Source organism: Nesoenas mayeri (genome assembly GCF_963082525.1).
Source record: "Nesoenas mayeri genome assembly, chromosome: 1".
Classification (NCBI taxonomy): domain Eukaryota; kingdom Metazoa; phylum Chordata; class Aves; order Columbiformes; family Columbidae; genus Nesoenas; species Nesoenas mayeri.
The window spans coordinates 143,171,687-143,196,650 of record NC_137541.1 but is presented as its reverse complement, the minus strand read 5'-3'; the positions used below and the strand labels follow the sequence as shown (position 1 = coordinate 143,196,650).

The following is a 24,964-nucleotide window of genomic DNA, read 5'->3' as shown; positions in this document are numbered from 1 at the left end:
CCAGACCCTTTTCACATCATCTAACATTTGAAAATACAGGCTCCAAAAAGCACAAGCATTTGGCTTTAACTTCAAGCTGAAGAGGCTAATGACAGAAGGAAGAAAAGAGAGTTCAACCTGTAGAGTTTCTCAGTGTCTCCTGTTTCCCCTCAGGTCCCACAGCCTCTGTACACACAAGCAGTGGTAACCTTCTCAGTTCATTTTCCATGCACTTCCCACAGCAGAAAATGTGCTGCAAGTTCTCAAGGGACTGGAGAACTTCAGCTGGTGGAACAAAAGCAACAGGAAGAGGCATCACAAAGACTGCTACTTGAGTGCAGCGTAGCCCAATACTAACAAAACAGCCCTGGTTGCTAGACCACTTGTTCCTCACAACCCTATACTGTTTGAGGGTTATTTAGGCTTTTGTAAGAGTTTATTGCTTCCAGCCCAACACATTAACAATTTCAACACAACGTGCCACAGATTTCACATTTTCCAGGGTATCCTTTATGATCGTGGGCTTCACAGTTTTCACAGAGAAATTAAAGAAGTCAAAGGCTGTGATTGGTTTCATTTGGACATCCTGTACACAATCTTCTGCTATTTTTCCCTTGGTCAATGCTGTCTTGCACACACCAGAAAGAGCAGCAGTGCTGGTTTTGGCTGGGGCAGAGTTTATTTTCTTCATAGGAACCAGTATGGAGTTGTGTTTTGGATTTGTGCTGAAAACAGTTTATAACACAAGGATGTTTCCTGTAGTGCTGAGCAGCGCTTCCACACCACTTACAACACCAAGGACTTTTCTGCCTTTCACACCACCCCTGGTTGGAGGTGCACAAGAGTTTGGGAGGGGACACAGCTAGGGTAGCTGATCCCAACTTACCAAAGGGATATTCCACACCATATGGCACCATGCCCAGCAATAAAAGCTGAAGAAGGCGAGACCTTCAGAGTGATGGCATCTGTCTTCCCAAGTCACAGTTCAACATGATGGAGCCCAGCTTTCCTGGAGCTGGCTGAACACTTGCCTGGCATGGGAAGCAGTGAATGATTTCCTTGTTTTGCTTTGCCGGTGTGTATAGCTTTTGCTTTACCTATTAAACTGTCTTTATCTCAACCCATGAGTTTTCTCACTTTTCCAATACTTTCCCCCATCCTACCAGGGAGGAGTGAGCAAGTAGCTGTGTGGTGCTTCATTGAAGGCTGGGGTTAAAAATCATGACAGCAGGCAAACAGGATCTTGGCAAGGAAAAAAGAGGGTAGACTTGAACAATTCCAAACCCCTCACATTCAAAAATTCTACCAGAAATTACTTTGGCTGTATCTGAAAAGTTTCCAGCAATGCTCAAGAAGCCCCCGCTGGGACAACAAGTATAATTGCCCACGGTGGCACATTAACATGGTCTTGCTGTTGCTAGACCAAGGAACATGCTGGATTACTTGAAAGACTTGTGGCTGTTGCATTCACCTTTCCAGACTTGTAAGTTATGATGGAGTGTCACAAGGGACATACCTGAAAATATCCTTTTGTATAGGCAGAACCTGTGGCAAGCTACAGACAGAAAATGAGAATGAGCTCCATCAGTGACACAGGTAAAGCTGAGGAAGCCCATGTGTGGGGGACTACGGTGGGTCTGTGGATTCCCTGACGGAGGGCATGGGAACAGAAATTAGCCTTGAAGATATTAAGGCCTCTCCGTGAGAAAGGTGGAAGTAAAGGAGTATCTGGAGATATTAAGGTGTATCCATGAGAGAGAAGGGAGTAAAAGAGTAACATTGATGATAGCAAAATTAGCCAATGAAATGTTACTGCTGTAACTTGTAACCAGTAGTGAAGAGACACATGAGTTGGTAAAACTGTATAAAAATGCACTTGTGGCAATAAATGGCATCTACTACTTTCATCCTGGAAGAATTTGGTCTATGTCATTTGTCCATCTCCACCACAACACCCATGTATTAAAGTCTGTCAAGATCTCTGTGTGCTGTCCCATGGAGGCCAAAGTAATACTTCCTTCTACCTATACCCAAAATGGTGGCATTATATGTATCACCACAGAACCTTCGCAAATGCAGTACTACGTCTTGAAATCAATGATGCATTGATCCAAACTATACTTGGACACAGCCGTTTGGGCTTTTGCAATTGTATCAATAGAGAAAACATAGTTTCACAATGTAACACCTGAGTGAAGGGGAGAAATACCTCACCTACCATCTAGACATGATGCTACATAGAATCAACAGGATTTTTCAAACCACACCATCACACACAAAGGAAACTCAGCTCCTAGAATATATAAGCATAATTTCAGCCCATAAATTTAAAATTAACTATTTCCATTTGAACAGAATTGGATCCACTCACTTGATGTATTCATCCCTTTATCGTCCAACTCTAGCCAAAGATTTTAATGTCTGATCTTATTACAAATAGGAATCAAAAACAGGGATGAGGGACCTTCAATCTGACCTCCTGAAGAGTTATGGTTACTATCCCTAAAACACACAGAACTTTTAATTAAAAGCAGAGTTTTAAAGCACTAGCTCTACTCCAAGAGAAAACAGCACTGCTCCTGTCTTTGAAGACCAGAAGTCACTTTAGCTATGCCTCTTTCTGTGCTTCAAATATCTTCACAGAAGAGCAAAAAGGAAGTTTTTATGAGAGACACATAAAAACCTCAGCTTATTTCTTCACTGTAATCAAGTGGAAACATATAGTAAAGAGTTAAAAAATACACCCTAACCTCCATGCATGAAATAAGAGTTAAACAAAAAAAAAAACAATTTTTTTTTTAAACCTTTGGGATGACTGTCCTGCGATAAAATACAATTTTCACATATGTTTGAGCTCCTGGACTGTTTGTCTGTTGAAGTCTGAAAGATGTTTAATTAGTCTTCACAGTATCACAGTACATTTAGGATTGGAAGGGACCTCAAAAGATCATCTAGTCCAATCCCCCTGCTGGAGCAGGAACACCCAGGTGAGGTTGCACAGGAATATGTCCAGGCGTATTTTGAATGTCTCCAGCTAAGGAGACTCCACAACCCCCCTGGGCAGCCTGTTCCAGTGTCTGTCACCCTCACTGAGAAGAAGTTTCTTCTCAAATTTAAGTGGAACCTCTTTATTAAAGCCCACAGCAGGTATCTGACCAAACCGAAACAGCAGGAGAGGGAGCAACACACTTTGCAATTGCGTTTCCCTTGATAAGCCCAAAGCCCAAATTCTCTTTCTAGAAAGCTCTGAAAATGTGGCAGTATTTGGTACAGTTTTAACACAGTAGGGAGTTAAGAGCACAAAAGAGAGTGACAGAAATGAAGGTCTGCAAATCACGAGTACCACTTGCAGTGGCATCACCCGATCCATCGGTGTGTAAATTACAGGTACCCAACCCACACTCCTACTGCCTCCAACACGGACCCCTGCGGCCATTAGGTGCTGCAGCTGCACCAAGTCAGGATTGCTCCCGCTTACCTTGCCACCACTGTCTTGTATTTCTAAACTTTTTATCTCTGAAAGAGCTGGCCCTCCGCTGTTAAGACAATGACCATTAGCTGTAAGAGCCAGGACCAAGTACAAATTAATGTTTTCAATAAACGTACAAATAATTTATTTGAAATTCAAAATTCAGAGATACAAACAAAATATTTAAGAAACAATAAGTCCAGAAATGTACACACTTATAGAAAATATACGAACTGTACCAGTTTAACCACCCACCATTCTTTACAGAAAATAGTGAGAAGTAGAAAGACAAAACATTGCCTAATTGTTCTTTTTTTCAGATTCTAGTTTAGAGGTAGAATACTACTGTGAAAGCCTCAAAAAAAAATTGATTAAGTAGAATTATGCTACAGGTGAATTTGGCCCATATACTTCTAAATGTAATGAAGCTCGGAAAAAAGTTTCTTAATGAGAGCTCTTACACAATAAAATTTGGCGCGGCACTTCCCAAGAGATAAAGCACCTTTCCTGATAAATACTGTTTTATGCTTTTGCAAGTAAAGGATCCTGTGCTTCTTCCACTACCAACATAAAGAAAGCACTTAAAAATAGACAGGAAGTCCCAACTTTTTGGCAGGCCTATAGAATGCAAGTGTTTCTCAGTAACTTGTCCTAGAAAGCCAAACAGGAGGCAGGGTGGAAATCAAACAAACTGTAACTATGAAAAAAGACTTTCTGAAAGACTTCATGAATACGTGCTGCTTACTTATTTGGATGGCACAGTCCTCAAGGAAAAAAAGTTAATACAACATGAAAAACACCAAGTCTCTTTTATACCAGCTAAAAGCAGGGGAACTGACCAGTTTTTACATTTTATTGTCATTTAGCCAGTCTCCACTAAATGCTACAATTCTATCCTCTCAGCGAAAAGTGTATTTATGCAAGACACACACTGTAATTTCAAGTCCAGTGAAAAGTACCCAGGTAGTCTCAAAGGAATGTATCTTTCATTTTTTTGTTCAAACCACCTGCTAGAAGTAGAAATTAAGATTTGCGTTCTACAGATAATATATACAAATCCATAAAAACCAGGAACAATTTGCAAGCTCAATGACATACAAATATTATTGAGAAAAAACCCACATACTTGTTCTTTATATACAGACAGACTGGCTGCTAAGTGCATTATTTACATTGCTGCATGCAAATAGTAGGATCTATGGTTTAAGGAACTTAACTATAAACAAACAGGCTTTTGCAATTTAGTTTAACAAGGACATTCTCAAGTATTTGCTGAAAGATATTTGTGTTTTAGAAGCAACAGCATAAAATCTGCAGTCTTAATGCCTTCTTGGTTTGTGGTATAAGAACACTTCCGGAGATGTAAATATGATAAAATCCCAATTCAGACAGCCAGTTCACAAGGATTCAGCTTAGGAATGATCCTGCTTCTTGTAAGGAAATGAAAGCAGAGTTAGGCCAATGTTTGGTAAGTTTTAAAGATTCCATCCTTGCCACATATACTTTGTTTACAAAATAGCACCACACAGGAACAGTCATCAAAAAAATTAAAACAAACAAACAAACAACAACAAAAATCAAACATCACAGTTGCTATATTCATTCAGCAGCTAAATCTCCCATTCATTTAAATGACAGTTTTAGGTATTAAAAACAGAGTTGTGACCATTAAGCTCAGTTCATGGAAGAAGGCAGAAATATTAATTTACTCTCATCAGTGAGGCATTGCCTTGTGTTTTTCTTTTCTAAAGAAGTTATCTAAGAGAGGAATCAATACAATCCAAACACCTTAAAAAAACCCTTGAGATACAAAATGTGAACAGGCCTGTTTTCATTATATTCTTCTCCCTTTCAAATACCATCTGGAACAGTGTCTATCAAATATCATGTACAGTAGAAAATGCATTCTTGATTAAAAGAAATATAAAAGTAATTGAGAAAACCAAAGTGGTAATAGCAACTCTTTCATGATTGCTATCACAGACTAAACCTGAAAAAGCAGACAAACGCATTTCCTCCTTCCCCCTTGTCCCTACCTCCAGAAAAGCAGGCAGAAGAGTAATTTCTGCTATAGACCAGTTGAAAGAGGTTTGCATGTGCCAGCCGCCTCATTTCGGGCAAAACCAGCTGTGTGGCACAGTCTAAATAATTAGTCTGAGAGATATTTAGTTGACTTTTCTGAAGCAAACTAAAGCAGTGCTAAAACTGTACTGACAGCAGAGCTGAAAACATTGCCTGACAACCAACCATTAGTAATCTCTGCCATCAGCACTGGAGGGTCAGCCCAGGACAAACTAAAACAAACAAGCTTTCCTCCTACAAAGTATGTTCTTCTGTTGAATATGAAACCTTGCAAAAGGAAAATGCTGAAAGACACACAATATTAACACAGGAAAATTTCCGACACGGATTTTCATATATTAGGCCTTCTGATTCCTTTAAGCAATTTCAATCATCTCCAAAGGGAGCTGTGCATCCCTATCCAGGTAAAGTAATATTACATACCTAGATTAAGAAGGCTTACACAAAGAGTAAATGTTGTGCCATATATTAAACTATGATACTTTCATATCACGACTCTTTAGCTCAAAACAGACCTAAAGAAGCCATTTTTAAGTATATATCCAGTTTGATTCCTTATCCCCCCCATTATGTCCTTCTCCGTATGTATTTTAATGGTTGGGATTAAAATATTTTGTGTATACACAACCTAATTACACTTAACCCTGTAAAAACTAATCCAAAACGTCATTATTCTTTGTGATTTCTGTATATTTAGGCAACTCCTCTTCTCCACATGCAAGATACTTTTCAGAACATTAAAAAAAACCCACTTTCATCCCTCATAGCTTCCTCAAAAAAGTGAGATAAAGCTGAATATATGTTGCTACAAAGTTCGCTATACATTCATAGAAACACTTTCGGATATGCAGGCTGCAAGTTAAAAAAAGCCAACAGTTGACCTAGGCACTAATTAAAATAACTCATCTTGTGTTTCTGTTTGCAAGCCCTAATAACAAAGGAAATGTAAAGAATTTTTCATGGAAGCCCTAGATGTTTAAGTTTCACCAAGTTTTCCCTCTTCAATCCTGCAGCACAAGTGACAATAATACAAAACAGCAAAATACAGAGTCACTCAGTAAGTAAAATATTTTTATCAAGATAGTGATCTAGTTTCTTCCAGGTCTTGCATATGCTAATACAGCACTCTGCCACAGGAAAGAATTGACCATTTATTATACCTAACCACTGCCTCCAGAGTGTAAGATCCAACCACTGTTTCATAAAGAGGAATAATTTTTCTCAAACCCCAAAAAAAGTCTTTTTAAAGGTTTACGCAAGATTTTTTTTTTATAACAGATTGACAATCAAAGAGCCAAATCCTATGAACTGCTGAGATCTCCAAGCATGGCAGATTTAAATCCAAGTTGAGAACCTTCAGAGGACAAGGGTATGATAGTGTAGACTACCTGCTTCTTTGCACAGTTAATTAGATGTTGTGACACATTAATGCACCTGTACCACTTTTGATACCCATGCATGCTCATGGTCTATGATATAACTATGAATATGGTTATGCTACAAATGTGCTGTAATTAGACTGAGTTAAAAAAATAGCACATTAAGAATCTACCACCTCAGTTGTCGTGTCTTTTTTTAAAATGCTCTCATGTATGCAAGGCACAGTCAAATGTCAGCTTGACTGCAGCGACAGCTCTTTTGAGAAGTCAGTGCTCTAGAACTCGTTTTTTTGAAGGATGGAGGAAAAGAGATGACGGCTACTCTATACACAGAGGCAAGCTTTATTCTTCCAAGGTGAACTTCACCATTGGGCAGATGGCTGGTACAAGTCCATTACACCATTTATATTCTAAATAAAGTCTATTCTGAGGCCTCAAGCGGATACTGGCCTCATGCCAAACTCCTGAGTAGTGGTAAATTTCAGTTCATAACTTAAAGCAGACAAGCAACCAAGGCTTCTACAAAAATTCTGTTATTCAACATGGTAACATGGCCATAAGAGTCACTTTAAAACAGCACCAGCTGATTTTAATGACACTATAGCACCATAAGTTAACCTGTAGATTCTGAGAATTATAACATGCATGTGTCTTTATATCTGAGAAGTTAATATTAGCAAACTCTTGAAACACTGGCCTTGCAGTGCACGTTGCAAAACACAGTACTGGCAAACTGAACTAATCTTTAGAAGTCACAATGTCAGCTTCTATTTGATTAGCTTCTATCACAAATCACATGACAAAACAGATTTCCCTTGCAACTTTTGCAGTATGCTGAGATACCTGATCTTTTTCCATTAAAAAAATAACACAGCAATGGCTAGGCAAGATATAAATGCTATTGCTTGCCCAGTGTTTAAGCGGAAACCATAGCCTAGGTAACTTAGCACATTTGCCAACAGGGAAGAAATACAGCTTTTCATCTACTTATCATCAGAATGTCAAATACTGGGCATACAGAGAAGAACACAACAAACCTGATGTCAAAGAATAGTTTTAAGTCATGGCATTTGCTTTTAAGATTAATACCTGTAGACAGAAGTAGTTGTGATTCATCAAACACATTAATGTATTGAAAGCCATGCAGATCCAAATCCCAGTGACTTTAGCATCATGGTGGAGGCAAAAGATGTGTCACCAAGTCTGCTGCTGTAACCCAGCAGTGCAGTCTTGGAAACCACGTTCCCAAATCACACGCCCTTTTGAAACGTGTATTTAGTAAAGGCTGCTGCTGGTTCCACTTTAAGTCTTACCTGAGAAAGTGGGGAAATTCGACCCCAGGGCAAACAAAGGTGAAAGTTTGTTTGAAGCTCCCTAAGGTCTGAATCCAGTAAGTCCTTGTTTCAGTGCATGTCTAAATGACCTAATTCCTAGCCAGCAGCTTCAAGTAAATGACAAAAAGAAGTCACTGACTTAAACACCAGTTTCATGGAATGCATCTTTGAAACACTGACCAAACTATTCTTGTTAAAGTCAAAAGAAGCCTGAAAGGCAACTACTTTCACCTGTCTCATCAGGCTGTATCCATACATACACACACACACAGCCTATATTGACTGAACTTCTTCCCATATTGTTTCCTTCTCTTTGAAATAACTCAATCCTCCTTTTAAGAAAAAAATTGAAATACTTGCTAACACATTTGTCAGAGTGAATTTACAGCAAACATCCCTCCCCCACCCATTCCCAATCTTCAGAATTAATTTAATGGAAGCCAGTTATTAGGATATCAGTTTTATGTTTTAAAATAAAGTGCATAATGACTGTCACTGAGAACTTTGCTGATTTCAGGTTAGCATAGTTAGTGTCAGTCCTCAGCAACATCAACAAAACAGTAATTAAAACATAAATTAGTAACATGAGTCAAAATCTGAAACAGCATACATTAAAAATAAGTTTTGTATAAATGGCAAAAAGAAAAACGAAGTTAAATGGAACCCCCTAGTCCTTTGTGGAACTGAGACTACTATACAGCTATCCCAACATGCAACATCTGAAATGAAGAATCACAGTCTGCTTGCTTCCCTTCTACTATTCCCGAATTCAGTTTGCAGCTTTCTGGTGTCTGACTGATTTCTCCTCGGGCAGGGGAAGATGTGTCTTGAGGAAGATCTACAGAGACACCATCAGATGAAGAATCTTGGCTTTCTGCTGAAAGAGCAATTTGTGGCCATCTACCTTCTGTTTCATCATTGCAATTTGTCCCTTCATCAGCCTCTTCCAGTTGCTGAACAGATTTCAAATACTGTTGTAACAGTCTGTTGTCCTGCTCGCTACTAGAGCTCTCTTTACTTTGCTCTCCATGGCCATCCTCTACATCTGAAGAATATGCAGAAACAGGATCACCACATGGTCTGACAGTTTCCACTGAAAGAGAGCTCTCAGTTCCTTCTGTTAAACTCTTTTCAGAGCTACACAAGTCACCAGCATGAGTCTGATCAGCCATGGAAGAATGAAAACCAGAATCTGGGAAATGCGATGTAGACTTTTCCTGAAGAACATCACCAGCTGGAACCAACCAAGCAGAACTAACATCTGGTGGGGTTTCTTGCTCAAGTATAGATGATTGAACAGACGGTTCAGATGGACAGAATGTACTGGCTGAAGGAATTTCAGGTTGCCACATGGCACCTAAATTTTGTGTCACTGAAAGCTGCCATTGTTGAAGGGACTTCACCTGTAAAATACAGAGAGGATTTCATTATAAAATGCAATTAAGAAAGTATTTTCTAGAGTATTTCTTGTTATCAGCAACAAAGTTCTAGTATAAATCTTAAGACCAAGTCAACTAACAAAAGATTTGCTATACCTTCAGGGAAAATATGTTCTTCCCACTGTTAAATAATGACTTTTAAATCTAGATGCCCAACAGTGACAGAGCACACAAGCCTCCTAGTTCAAATACCTGAAGAAAAAGGAATCTGCTCTTAAAAAACAGAAAGGCTAGGGAACCTTTAATAAATAACCTATGCTTATTTTTGGAAGACTAGCTTATTAGAATATGTATTATTAACTTTTCTACTTGAGAAATTAATTGTTCACAAGCAACACAGCTTGTCACAGTTTCATTTGCCCTGGTCTTTTAGCAGTTGCATCATTCTTCACAATCCTGCTACATTTCTTTAGCTTCCCTTCCATTCTGTCCTCCTTCTCCCACCAGGCTATAATTCAGGCTTTTGTTACAAAATCAGTCTTATTGTGCTAGTACTTCTGAATGTTATTTCCTCTCAGAATAGCAGTATAGCAAACAACACAGCAATTAGATTCCCATAAGCCACCCAAGTCATCACTGAAAAAAAAATGAACCATATTCACTGCCTCTTCAGGATCTATGGTGTGCTTCTCAAATTCATATGTAAGCAGAAAACTAAGAGGACTAAAACTATTTACCTGGTTCCAAAGAAACCTGACAGCTTCCTCCTGTACAAGCCTCTGAATCTTATCTTCCTCTCTCTCTTTTCTTAGTCTGCAAGAACACACATGCAAATTTATGCAGCCTAAATAAGCAACATTTGAGTAACAAGATCAACGAGAAAACATAAAAATGCCTACTTACATAACAGCACTTCTGAAAGATACAACAGAACCTAACATTAAGACAGTACTGCAGTCTGGCTTTCCTTCAATATTCAGCTGCTGACTTGAAGTTTCTTTTTTCAGAACTACATCAAGATTCTGCTTCCTTTTGCTGCAGCACATTTATTGACTTGCCAATACCTTAAGTGTATTTTTGTAAAATGAACCTAACTTCATTTTATGTAGACATGCTTCTTTTTCCTGCACCAAAAAAAAAAAAGTGCTTCTTCATTTCAAATTATGGTCTCCCCATCTGCTATCACTTGCATGTAGGTATGACGTGTAAGCATTGCAAGTTTCTAGAGGTTCACTGAGAGCTCAGCTTGATTCACAGAAATTTAGTTCCTTGTGATAGCAATAGAAAACAGCTAGCTGGGCTGCCAGTCCCCAGGCTGATCCAAAAAGATGTTAAATAAATCCACAATTTATATCTTACAAATTGATGGACTTTGAAATTGATGTCTTTCAAACAGATTCATAGGATGAAAAAAATACAGAACCAAGCACAGAATCACACTTTAAAATTGTATCATGCAAAGATAATTCTTTTCACCAGAAACAAAGGAATAACTGTCAACATATACACTTCATTTATAGAGTCTGTAACTGCTAGAGTCAAGTGAGGGAAAAAAAACCCACAAAACAAAACACACTTAGCAATTCCGATTTTGGTTATGCAGTGAAACATGCAAGTCCTGCTAATACGTGAATAAAAATGTGTATTCTAACAGAACCCACTCAGGGAAGGCGCTTTGAGAGTATGAACATTTACGTGCATAACTGTGTTTATCTTACAGGAACCAACGCTTTACTGTAATCAGAGTTTCATATTACCAATGCTAGGTTCTGCTGTATTTATATCAAGACACATTTATAACTGTTCCAAGGTATGCTGGAATGATGGTTATAGTCATTCAGATTTGAAAATACACAGCATGACCCCAACTTACTTTTCTACTTCATCAGTTAAGTAAATGATGTGCTCCTGCATTCTGTTTAGTCGAATCTCATAACGCACTTCCTTGGCTTGTGGATGGTAGTTCCTTGTGTAAAATCCTCTCCAGCAGGCTTGAAGCTTGGTAGCTGCTTTGGTCATTCTTTGCAGTTCAGCTCCACCTTGATCAACAACAGCTGGTGAACCTGAACTTTCTACTGTCATCTGATCAGGACAGAGAGTTGTAACCCCCGATTTAGCACCTACTGAGGTGCTGGGGTGACTGCACAGAACTTGGTCTTCAGAGGATGCTGAACAGTTGCTAGTGTTGGCAGTCAGGCTAGCTGTTTCTGGATCAGAAGGCAACAGCCCACTCTCTTTGATATTCTCTTGAGTTTCCACACTTCCCACTGCTCTGCTCGAGCTCTCTCTTGTAACACATGAAGCTTCTTGCTTGTCAGCTGTTTCTCCACTCTTAACATCTCCAACACATTCGATCACTGTGTCATCATAATCTTCTGAGCCCAAACTGATTCCATGTAGCTTCAGGTCTGAAGTAGGAGACACAGGAGATAATCCTGAAGCAACTGGCATGAAAGTAGACTCTGAGGATAAAAGGCTGCTGTTTAGTTTGTCTTCATCTGTCTGTATATCTTCAAGGTATAGCTCCTTGTGAAATCTTCTTTCAAGAAGAAAAGTGTTCTTTACTGCATAGGAATGATCATCATTTCCGCTCGGTCCAACCCAAGAATTCTTCCGGATGATAGGTTCTAGACAGGCAGAAAGTAACATTCAAGAGTGTCATAGTATTTCAATAACATAATTTAATACATAGGGGAGACTCACAATTTGTTTTAGGTAGTTAGAACCCAGGTGTGTAAGAAGATGTAAAATGCTAGTAATGATAAGCATTATTTCTATATAACGATAAGGACAATAAATACGTATCACTGTAACATCCACAAACTTTGCAAATACTGCGTACAGTAAATTGCACAAACTGCTTTCCCTTGAAGAAGTTACACTTCTATCAGATGGCACAGTCCAAGTAATAACTCTTTAGTTTACTGGATCGTGTTTTTCACCTAACAATTTTAATAGTATTTCAAGACATAAATAACTATAGAATGTATTTTTAGAAAACAAAGTATAACTTCAGTTGAAAATCTCCAAAAATCAACAGAATAAATAATAACAGGGCCCTGTTCTGAAATTTTCTCCATGAAGTTATCCATGTAAAGAAAAAAAAAAAATTCTACAGGTTAGATCACAAGTGCAGACTGGCTTCTTACCACTTTCAAGAACTATCTGCGGTGGCTGGGCTGGACTGCTGTGTTCAAAAGTAACTGGCAGTGTTTTGTTGGGAGTAGAAGATGTAGGTAGTCCTTCATTTTGGTTTTGATGCATCAACTGCCTCTGGTGGAGCCTAAGCACAGAGTTTGAACAGATTTTATATTTATTTTAAACTTTCTTAGTACAGAAGACACCTAAAAAACTATCAACTACTTTAAAGGAAAAAAGTGATCAAACCATTCTAAACAAGGGGCTAGTTATACAGACCTCTACACCCACGAGACACTAACAGGACTATTCACAGAGCAGGGGATGCACAAACTGCTCCTGTTCCCCTTCCCGCTGCCCTTTTTTCTTCGTTACATCTATTAAAAAACAAACAAACCACAACAACAGGCAATTCTGACTACAGACTGAAAACCATGAAGTGTTTCTACGTACAAGAGAGGCATGCAGTTATTTTAAGTGTCTGCTGTGGGACACATCACGCTTGTATGTGTAGAGGAGTTTGAGGAATGGAGGAAGTGTCTTCTACCTTTGAAAATTATTGAATCAAGGGAAGGGTCTCCTGTTACTAAAGGTACAAAATCCTCATGCAAATCAAACATTGCTACAAAAATAAAAATCTGTTACAAACTGAGGAAACACACAGGTTATTTCAGCCCAGCTGAATTCAAAGATCATGAGGTAGAGGCCAAGTCAAACTGCCTTATAAATCATGTATATATGTGCATATACGTATATATTTATGGGTGGGGATTTTGAGGGGTGTATTTTTTGGTGAGAGTGTTTTTCTGATGTTTTTTTAGTTTTTAAGGAGTTACACTTTGCAAGCCAACTTCCTGAATTTTCCCCAGAAACATCATGTGAATGTCAGAGCGCTTAGCTAGAAACTCCAATGTCAATATGCTTTTCTTGTACCTTCTCCTCTGAAATGGCCCCAACTTTTCTATAATTTCCTCCTGGAGATCGATCTACACTGACAAAGTATACAGTAGCTCCTTCCAGATGCTCCCGAGCTTTCAGCCCTTTTGATGATATGCCGGCTTTCTGCTTACCGTAACACTTTTGTTACCCAATTTTCTACCCACACTAAGCCACTGACATAGCCTGCTCCTTTGAGCTGAGTCTTCTGCTCTAGTCTGTCAATAGGTCCTGTATTATTACATTTTCTAGCTTTTAATCCCAATTAGTTCACCTTTTTATGGGAGTAAAGGGCATCACAGTAACTTTCCCCATCTACTTGCATAGATCTCGGCAAAACAGCTACTGCTGGCAGAACTATAATAGCAGGCTCTAGAGAGGCCTCTGCTGACAGATCCAAGGTGCCACCTAACAGAGATCATCAAGGGCATCACAGAAAACAGTGTCCCTCAAAGGACAACCTTAACTTTAAAACCAAGAAAGAACACACAAACAACAAAAAAAATGGCCAATACTCCAGTGTGCCACAATAGCTTTCATTTATAATTAGAACAAAAGTTAATCCAAGCTCCTTTTTCAGGTTTTCCTACAGTAGGTAGTCTGTTTACTTTAATCACAGTCCTAACACAAATCACCTTCCATGTCCTACAGAGCACAGAATGAAAAATAGAGAATTTGCCCCTAGGTGCCCTAGCAAGCAGAAATACACTCTTACTGCTGCTGTCTTTTCTTGCATTCCCCTCTGGGACACATCTCGCACCTCCATTACTCTTCCCATCTCCTGCCCTCACTGTTGCTTTGAAATACTTAAAAGGAAATCTTATCATATCTAACACATCTTAAGACATATAAATATGTTCTCAATTACACTCACTAACAGGAGAGAAACAAGAAGTTCTCACCTTTGCTTACTCAGTATTTTTTCCAGCTTGGCATCCTCTTCAGTCTGGAGACCGTATGTAGATATAAGAGGACAAACAGTAGCCAGGTATTGGACTAGCTGAACATGCTGCCCAGGTCGATAGGATCTTCCTTTACCTTGACTGTAGAGCCATTCTGCTTTCAAACTGTTAGAAAGGGGGAAAATGATCACCATTAATGCATGGCATAAAACTCCTAACTCTCCTTTGACTCCTGTTCTTCTGGTGGGTACCTAAGAGCTAATCTACAAAACAAAAAGTTTGAACATGTGCAGTGCCCAGAGGAACTGCAAATTTAATTCCCAGAATAAAGTATTCCCTCATATAAGCATTGATGAAACAAAAAAAAAAAAAAACCTCTGACCAAAACTGTGCAAAAAGCAAAACTCTGCTTTATCTCTGTGTAGTCTTTGAGCACTGAAAACACATTTGTGTCAATGAATTTATCAGCAAAACTTCCACAGAAACAGAAGAGTTCACACAAACATGAAGAATATGCACAGAGAGCAAATCTTGCTGACAGTGTTCAACAACTTAAATTGGTTTTGAAATTAAATGCTCTTTAGTGTAAGAACATTTAATATAACATATCTGTACACAAAAACAGGGTTAATAAAGAAATCCCCATTAGTCATGAAAAAAAAATATCTAGAATTCTTACAGGTAACTTTTTCAGAAAGTCATAATACGTTATAGTGAAACAGAATTGGTTTATGTTTGACCAGAAAGGCAGCTTTTTATTTCAGTAACAAGTAAAAAATGAGATGTGTATGTCCTGGAATACATTAATGTATTGGACTATAATGTGTTTATACTGGATAATATTTAGGCTTGGACTATTTTGAGGTCAAGAACTTTAAGACCACTCTACCATCATACAGATATCATAGTGATATGACCACAATGACATAGCAACACGTGATTTGAGCACAATATTTGCCTGATAAGAAAAATGCCACATCTAGAAAGGCCCATTTCAGCTTCCCCATGATAACAGCTTTAATGTCTGTTGATTGTCTCATTCTGCAAAGTCAGAGGCTGTAAGCTTGGAAAAGATATCACTGATAACTTGCTACCACAGTTCTGCTTTGTAAAAGTGCTGCTGTGAAGTGAGTAACAAAACAGAAGCCTAACTTTACACTGCTACTTAAATACACTTGCTTTCTTAAATAATAATAACAGTGCAACAGATGAAAAATTTAGCAAAAGCAACAATGTTAATTGGCCTGTATCTCATACGGTCATTAGCAAGACAAACAGAATTTCAGATCATTAGCACTTCTCAATTTTTTTATTATATAAAAATGCTATTTCAGCTTAGCCAAACTTATTTAATAATCTTTGAGATTTAATACTATTATGTCACCTTTCCTTCTGAGAAATCACATATCCATCAAGAACTTTAAGGTTCAGACACCAGCTGACAATATATGGCCTGTAGTCAAAGCCAGGGACAGAAGGTGTGGCCATCACGCAAGGATTGTTCATAATTGACAACTGTTCCAATTGACGAAGAGAGGCCAGGAAAGAAACCTTGAGAAAACAAGACATATTTGTTAACTGAACAGACCCATTAAATATTTACAGAATAGATCATATTTATCCCAGTTGCAGCTAGACATCTCACACAAACCAACATAATTACAAATACACTGAAAATCACATTTGCTTTTTGAACATGAACATCTTCAAAGGACCTTCTATAAACTACTGCTATTTTCCACGTAATTCTCCTGTAAGTACTATAGCCCTTGGAAAGTAATAGTTTCTCTAAAAATCTAGGAATGAGGCTTTACATATAGAAAACTTCCTGATGCAAATGGTGGATGAGCCAACTAGGAGAGGAGTGCTGCTGGATCTCATCCTCACTAACAAGGAGGGTCTCGTTGAAGCGGTAAAGGTTGAGGGCTGCCTTGGTTGCAGCGACCATGAAATAGTGGAGTTCAGGATCTCCTGTGGCAGGAATAGAATACCAAGCAGAATTGTAACCCTGGACTTCAGCAGGGCAAACTTTGGCTTTTTCAAGCAATTGCTAGGGAAATCCCGTGGGAAAGTGTACTTGAAGATAAACGGGCCCAAGATAGTTAGTTAGCATTCAGGGACTGCTTCTTCCAAGATCAGAGCATCCCGACACGTAGGAAGTCAAGAAAGAGAGCAAGGAGACCTGCTTGGTTAGACAGGGAACTGCTGGGCAAACTCAAGTGGAAGAGGAGAGTTTACAAATCATGTAAGGAGAGGCTGGCCACTTGGGAAGAATATAAGGCTGTTGTCAAAGCATGTAGGGAGGCAACTAGGAAAGCTAAGGTCACCTCAGAATTAAATCTTGCAAGAGGGGTCAAGGACAACAGAAAGAGCTTCTTCAAATACATGGCAGATAAAGCCAACACTAGAGGCAATGTAAGCCCACTGATGAATGAGGCGGGTGCCCTGGTGACAGAAGAAATAGAGAAGGCAGAGTTACCGAATGCCTTCTTTGTCTCTGTCTACACTGCCAGAGGCTGTTCTGAGGAGCCCCGTACCGCTGAGGCCCCAGAGGAAGTCAGGAAAATGGAGGAGTCTGCCTTGGTTGATGAGGACTGGCCTAGGGAGCAATTAATCAATCTGGATATCCACAAATCCATGGGTCCAGATGGGATGCACCCACAGGTGCTGAGGGAGCTGGCTGAGGTCATTGCTAGGCCACTTTCCATCATTTTTGCCAAGTCGTGGGGAACGGGAGAGATGCCTGAAGACTGGAAGAAAGCAAATGTCACTCCAGTCTTCAAAAAGGACAAGAAGGAGGACCCAGGTAACTACAGACCGGTCAGCCTCACCTCCATCCCTGGGAAACAGATGGAACAACTTATCCTTGGTGCCATCTCAAGGCATATCAAGGATAAGAGGGTCACATTAGGGGCAGTCAACAGGGCTTCACCAAGGGGAAGTTGTGCTTAACCACCCTCATAGCCTTTTATGAGGACATAACCAGGTGGATAGATGATGGCAAACCAGCGGATGTGGTCTACCTTGATTTCAGTAAAGCATATGACACTGTCCTCCACAGCATCCTTGCAGCTAAACTGCTGAAGTGTGGTCTGGATGATCGGGTAGTGAGGTGGACTGTGAACTGGCTGAAGGAAAGAAGCCAGAGAGTTGTGGTCAAAGGGGCAGAGTCTAGTTGGAGGCCTGTATCTAGTGGAGTGCCTCAAGCGTCAGTACTGGGACCAATACTATTCAATATATTCATCAGTGACTTGCATGAGGGAACAAAGTGCGCTGTCAGCAAGTTTGCTGATGACACCAAGCTGGGAGGAGTGGCTGACATGCCAGAAGGCTGTGCTGCCATCCAGCGAGACCTGGACAGGCTGGAGAGTTGGGCAGGGAAAAATTTAATGAAATACAACAAGGACAAGTGTAGAGTCCTGCACCTGGGCAGGAACGACCCCAGGCACCAGTAGTTGGTGAACGACTAAGTTGGGTAACGACCTGTTAGAGAGCAGTGTAGGGGAAAGGGTCCTGGGGGTCCTGGTGGACAGCAGGATGACCGTGAGCCAGCACTGTGCCCTTGTGGCCAGGAAGGCCAATGGCATCCTGGGGTGTATTAGAAGGGGGGTGGTTAGTAGGTCAAGAGACCTTCTCCTCCCCCTCTGCTCTGCCCTGGTGAGACCACATCTGGAATATTGTGTCCAGTTCTGGGCCCCTCAGTTCCAGAAGGACAGGGAACGGCTGGAGAGAGTCCAGCACAGGGCAACAAAGATGATTAAGGGAGTGGAGCATCTCCCTTATGAGGAAAGGCTGAGAGAGCTGGGTCTCTTTAGCTTGGAGAAGAGGAGACTGATGGGCAACCTCATTCATGTTTATGAATATGTAGAAGGCGAGTGTCATGAGGATGGAGCCAGGCTCTTCTTGGTAACAACCAATGGTAAGACAAGGGGCAATGGGTACAAACTGGAACACAAGAGGTTCCACTTAAATATGAGAAGAAACTTCTTCTCAGTGAGGGTGACAGAGCACTGGAACAGGCTGCCCAGGGAGGTTGTGGAGTGTCCTTCTCTGAAGACATTCAAAACCCGCCTGAACACATTCCTGTGTAACCTCATCCAGGTGTTCCTGTTCTGGCACAGGGACTGGACTAGATGATCTTTCGAGGTCCCTTCCAATCTCTAGCATCCTGTGATTCTGTGAAAAGTACAGTATTTCTATGAATCCAGTTCACTACAATAGGCATTAAGATTTTGACCAAAAAAAAAAAAAAAAAAAAAAAAGGTAAGCCAAAAGGCTGGAGAAACCCTGTCCTGTTTTGAAGAGAAATGCATTACCAAAATAAGATTTTTCTTCTAACATGGAAGCCCAACTGACAGGTTTGGGTGCTACTTATATTTTAAAAACCCCAAACAACACAACAAAGGTAAAAATATCAGGTAAAATATTTGTTCCTCTTATATAGCATTTGAGAAATAGGTTAAACAAGACACGGGTCTAAAAACATTCAGTTGCAACAAGCATAACTCAGACCTCTGCTATAAACCCAGCGGCTGCAGAAATCCTCTGCAGCAATTAATCAGCCTTCAACCTTCGGACAATCATTAAAAGCTCTCCACGAATTTAGTCCTTAAAGCATACTTCTGACATCTTTGAATAATATAAAAACAAAATAAAAAAGGCAAAGTGTCTTTCAAGGACAAATTTTAAAAGGTATCACCTAGCTCATGTGGGTAATGCAAGTATAGTTATTACATATAAACTACTGAAAGTTACTTCTATGAACATGGGTTGTTTCAAAGAAGAGTGCCCATTTTCAGTTACATCCTCAAAAGAATTATCCAGCTATCTGCTTTCAGTCTGCTTAAAGACAAGGTGATATATCTTCTATATCTTACCTCATTTAAGTCTCTGATTTCATTTTCTGCCAGAGAAAAAACAGTCAGATTCTGAGGTAGGCAAACAGGGGCAGTGCGAAGTGAAGTTATAATATTTCCATGTAGCAATAGAGTCTATAAAATAAACATACAGTGATGAAATGTATGTTCGTTCAAAATCCCCACAATTTTTGTTCAGGCAATACCTGCACAATACACACAAAACAACTAATTAAGGCTTTCTAGTATCATCACAATTACTTTTGTTTATCCCAGAAAAGAAAAATCCCTAACTTTTGTATTTTAGAGCAAAACCTTCTCATTTTAAAATGCAGAGCTGAAGTATACTCACAGTTAAAAAAAAATAATTCTTACATGCTTCCCACTAGAAATTACAGTGATTAATTATAATGCTTTAAGAGCTAGTGTTTGAATAATGAATGCTTTAAAAGGCAGCAATTTTCAACAAAAAATTCTTTATGCAAAGAATGTAACAAAAAGAGAAATAAAATAGCATCTACCTTCAGTGACGTAAGCTTGGAAAGATCGCCTAATTGAGCTATGTTATTGTCTGACAAATCAAGATGCTGAAGAGATAGACAGGAGTTGATTTGTTCAATGGCCTACAAAAACAAAGAAGTCAGTTACTCACAGTAACTCTTTTTTAGTCATTAAATAAAATCAGAGAACAATAATTATAAAATATTTTGAAAGCTAAAAGGCACCGGTAACCCAAAATGAAAAACATGTGTGCACACACTTTCATTTTACAGATAACTCTTTTCCTAGTTTGGGAACTAATTCCCAATTCTCATTACATTTTTATAGTAAACCTTCTTTTTTTTTTTCTCCCCCCCCCCCCCCCCCCCCCCCCCCGAAAATTCTTGTCCAAAAGTTGCCCTCTTCTGTTTCCTAGACCAGTAGACACAAAACTTCAATACTTGTTCAAATCAAAATCAGAAACATATTCAGATTTCTTTGCAGCATTTTCAAAACTTCTGCAACACTAGATTTTGGAAAATGTGTTAAGACTAAATACTTTACCTTAAGGTTATTTCCTGCTAAGTTCAGCCATTCCAGGTGCACCAAATCCTTCAGCCCTTCCACGTACCCAATACTATTGTGAGGCAAGTTTAGCACCCGGAGCTTAGTCAGTTTTGCTACACCCATCATTCGCACCAAACGATTGTTTGCTACAGAGAGCTGCAGATTGACACACAAATAAAATAAATAGTTTTAACTATTAAGCTGCACAGACAGAACAGGCTTTTATTTTCAATGGTTAAAAACCTAATCCAACAAGAATTTATTCAATCTACAAATTCCATTTTCAAGCAAATAACACAGACATAAAAAACTGCAAGGGCCATGAAGTGAACTACTGATCAAAGAGAGCAGTCTTCACACCTCACTCTGCAAACTTAAGAGGAAATCCTCCTAGCAACAGCTGAATAAAGGAGAATGAATGAGGAATTACATCATACGAAAATAAAATTTTAAAATCAGAATTGCCAAATCGTTGTGTAAACTGTTTCACCATCCCCAGCGTAAAAATTATACTTAATGTCAAGATGGCAGAGGACAAAGTATATTTCATATGATTCTCAAAAAGGTCCTGCACTAATAATACTGTAAATCACTTTTTAAAGGATAAGCCCTGATTAAACATACACATTAATAACATGAACACCAAGCTGGCAGACTGGTGAAGGTTTGTTGTAGTAACAAACTCCACCTCTCCCATCTCAGTTTAACTTGTCTCTAGAGGCTGCTAGGTGACTTCAAAGTCTATCTGGAGCCACTTTTCATGAAAATTAACATGGACATGTAAAGCTTTGCCCCCAAAGGATTAATACTCAGATTTTTGCAAGCACCCAATGCCCTCACAAACTTAAATGGACTACTACTAAAATTAAGGCTAAGTACTAAGAACATCAGGGGCTACATGACTCAATACATTAACAAGACTACACAGAACCCTCCACCTTCACATTTTCTTATTTGCTATTTTTCTATTTGAACCTAATGCACAATTGCTTTTTTTCTTCTCATAAATTAAGGCTATTAATCCTCTCCCTTCTGTGAAGAGTTCTGAAATCCAAATGGAGAGTAGAGTTCTGTACGCATGTCTGGATGCTTACAATTACAGAGAGGAAAGACAAAACAAAATTATTTTAAGGTCACAAAGCTCAATTATTCAAAAGCTAAGAAGTATGAAAAAATGGGTTATCAGTGAGTTTTATAAGTGTTCTTATGACACGCCCCCATTAGGATTTATTTAGTTCATTTTCAGTTACCTAGGTAACTAGCAATACAGCCTCCCCCACTATCAACTGCAGAGTTACACTAAAAACAAAGCTTTCTATTTTAGTTAACCATCATTTATTTTCCTAGGAAAACAGCAACTGCTAATTTACTTCAATTATATAATACGGCCTTAAAGCAGGAGTATTTTAATTAGCATCCCAGTACCATTATTTCATAGCAAATCCAAGTCAAGTAACACTGACCTGCATCAGATTCCTGCATTTCTCCAAGTGTTCCAATTTAATTATCTGGTTTTTGTCCAGAATCAGAGTATGAGTATCAGCATCACAGGGTAAGGTTGGGCCCAGTTTTTGCAATCCTTGACCTGACCAGTTGACTACTAAACCTCCAAAGAAAAAGGAAAGGGGGAAAAAAAGAAACACAGTAGACTAACTGGTCCAGTGACCGGAAGATACAGATTCCAGGCCCCGTCCCAATAAAGAATTCAGGACAGTCAGTAACAGATCCTCTGTATTTCAAAGGAAAAATATCATTAGACAAATATTATTAGCCTACACCTCTTTCTTTTTTTTTTTTGAAAGTGCGCTCTAGGTTCAAACTCAAAGCAGATGTTTCAGCCTGTGAAACAGAAACTGACAACCCTCTGTTGACAGAAGTCAGATGCTTCAGAGAAGACATGAACTTAAGATTCAGTCCTCTATTTAAAACTTGCTATCAGATATTTTAAGACATACTTCCTTTTAGCAGTCTGGCTGCTGCAAAACCTAATCCTAAGTGTTTATCTTCGCTTAATGGATAGGGAATGTGTCTAATTTTGAGCCAAAGATTCCACTCCAGGACTTGACTGGCCAAATCCTTGAGTGAACCTCATCTTGGAATTTTGGTGCATGTGTCCCCAAATTGTATTGATAGGCTATTCCAGCAAAGTGCCTCGTGAAAAGTCAGAACAAAGAACCAATTCATAGAGCCATACTACAGTATGGGTGATATTTGGGCAGGAGTAAATTGTAAATAGGCTAGCATATCATTTAACTAACAGAACACACAATTAAAGTGTTCTGTACAAAACTTGTTACTATAAAAAGCTAAAAGGAAAACATTTGCCATCTACAGGGAACATGAGTCACCGGCTACCCACGAAGACACTTGCTAATAATAATTTTCACACATTAAGCCTCTGTTATAGTGCTGCTTCTTCTCTTACTATCTGCTCAGTAAATAATGCTGCCTTTTCAAGTAGCACATTCCAGAATAGTGTTCTTACCCTAATGTGCACTTCATATGAATATTCTTATAGTTTGCAGGGTTTGGTTATGTTAAGGATGGAGACACACATTTTTGGTGTACCATTTTGTCAGCTAGAGTATACGCTTTTCTAAGAAGCATCTCTGATGACATTTATTACATATCCATTGCTTCTCAAATCCACAGCCACCTGAAGATCTCTGAAGACCAGCAATGCAGAGCCAGCATCACCAGAAAGAGTCACACTCCTGCCTTTGCACATTCAGGGAGAAGGCACCGTATGTTTCTTACTTAAGTAGTCAGCTCTATAATCACTTGGTCACTTTAACTAAGCAGGGAAATCTTGCATCTTCCCATTTATCCAAAGGCTTGATACAAAATTTCACAATGGGCCCATGTCCACCAAGGAGAGTGGTTAAGACCCACAGTACAGAATCACAAGAATAATCCTTGTATTCATGCACATGCAGTGCCCCATTCAAACTGGGGCCCCCGGAATGTGGTCTTACACGAGGTTCTTATACCTTTCAAGCATTCAGGTACAACATGATTTGACTAATCGCTACTTAACACACACACACACACACACAACCACTTGCAAAAAACCTACAGTTCTGTAGTGTCATCATGCACCTGCTTCTCTATCAATCTAGACATCACTGAAGTCAGTCTTGCTATAGTTACTTATGCTGGCACTATCTTGGTTGTCCAGGGGTATCCTTTTTGGGGGCCTTGGAGAAGCAAAGGTCCCTAATTGAAGGGGGCCTGTCCTTCTCCTCCTTGCTGGAGTCCTTTAGCTTGCTTTCTAAAGCATGACTACTCAGCATACAGCACGAACTATATCTATATATATCTTTATTAAGAAAGTTAACATGATTTCATACCATAAAGACTAATTGGTATAACATTTTGGAAATTAGATTTTCCTAATAGGTTCTCAGTACCTAGGAAAAGAGTTTCAGAGCTGCATATTACTCACATAGCAGCTATGTACACTTACTGAGCCCTTAAGCCTTCAAAGCCAGACCTGCACACAGACCTGCCATTATAACACACCATCCTTTCAGACTCGGCTACAGAAAGCAAGAAACTGCTCACTCTTTGCCTCCCAAGACCTCTGTACGCTCTACTGTAAGAAAAGGGGCCATATTTCAGCTCCTAGCCTACCTTCTACAAGACTGTGAGCAAATCCCTGGTCAGGTGCCCAGGACTCAGCAGGATGAACAGCCCTTATCTGCACGCTCCAGACCCAAACTGGTTGCTGGGTGGTGACCCTGTCCCTGATGACGGGCTGCACTCCACACCAGTCTCCTCATCCCCTCACTGGCCTGACCGCTTCCAGCCCTACCTGGGGACCTCATGTGCCGGCTGTATGCGCGGAGAAACACGGAGAGCAAGGAGGAGAGCAGCCAAGCTGCCCCCTAATCCCCGCCAGGAGGGGGCGCACCCCTACCTCCCCAGCTCCCCCTCAGCCGAGTCTCCCCATCACACAGGGCGGGCCGCGGGGGTTTTCGGGATTTGTAGTCCGAATCCCGCGCCCGCTGCGCCCGCTTCGCACTGTCTGCACTACAGCTCCCACAGCGCTCTGCGCGCCCGCCGCTCAGCGCCGCACAACGGACACCCAAACAAACCCCCGCCGGCCCGCAACACCCGCAACCCGCCCGCGCAGCCCCCGGTAGGCTCGCTGCCTTGGGTGCTCCCCTTACCCCCTCCAGCCGGTGAGACAGCCTCGGTCCTCGCCGCAACCCCCGTCGCCGACATTCTTCCCGCTTGCTAACGCCGCCAGGCAACCGAGTGCTGGACGCCGATTGGCTGCCTCGCTTCCTTGACGAGAAAACTGTGTCTTTTATTCTCGGTAGGATGGCAGGTCCCACATATGGAACCGCCTAGCGAGATTTTAACCGAACAGTGCAAGGTCTGGCCGGCTTGAGCGATCCCGTATGGCCCCTCACCCCCTGCCCCTCCGGCTGGGCAGGCGCTGCCCGCCCCGCCCCGCC

At 40.2% G+C, this 24,964-nt stretch overlaps 1 protein-coding gene across 4 annotated transcripts; it reads right to left on the bottom strand.

Annotated features, from left to right (window-relative positions):
* Positions 1–8,688: 8,688 nt before the first annotated feature.
* On the bottom strand, positions 8,689–24,938 carry CEP97 (centrosomal protein 97). Of its 4 annotated transcripts, none has more exons than XM_080339614.1 (11): positions 24,674–24,938; positions 21,965–22,107; positions 20,499–20,657; positions 19,976–20,077; positions 19,476–19,589; positions 15,983–16,149; positions 14,599–14,763; positions 12,775–12,905; positions 11,496–12,249; positions 10,360–10,435; positions 8,689–9,646 (listed from the first exon to the last, which is right to left on the bottom strand). In XM_080339614.1, exons 1-11 carry the CDS (start codon positions 24,726–24,728, stop codon positions 8,936–8,938), a joined length of 2,577 nt encoding a protein of 858 aa, XP_080195740.1. In that variant the 5' UTR covers positions 24,729–24,938; the 3' UTR covers positions 8,689–8,935. The 4 variants fall into 4 exon arrangements, with proteins under 4 accessions (XP_080195740.1, XP_080195741.1, XP_080195739.1 ...); XM_080339615.1 differs by having other exon boundaries at positions 12,772–12,905; positions 21,965–22,101; XM_080339613.1 differs by having other exon boundaries at positions 12,772–12,905; positions 24,674–24,937.
* Positions 24,939–24,964: the final 26 nt, after the last annotated feature.

What these genes read in the sequence shown, in the direction of transcription:
- CEP97 (XM_080339613.1), bottom strand. Translation starts at nt 24,728, where the DNA reads ATGTCGGCGACGGGGGTTGCGGCGAGGACCGAGGCTGTCTCACCGGCT. An exon ending in TGTCTCACCGGCTGGAGGGG is followed by an intron (nt 22,108 to 24,673) that starts GTAAGGGGAGCA and finishes TTTTCTTTGGAG; the next exon opens with GTTTAGTAGTCAACTGGTCA. An exon ending in AATGCAGGAATCTGATGCAG is followed by an intron (nt 20,658 to 21,964) that starts GTCAGTGTTACT and finishes GTCAATCTGCAG; the next exon opens with CTCTCTGTAGCAAACAATCG.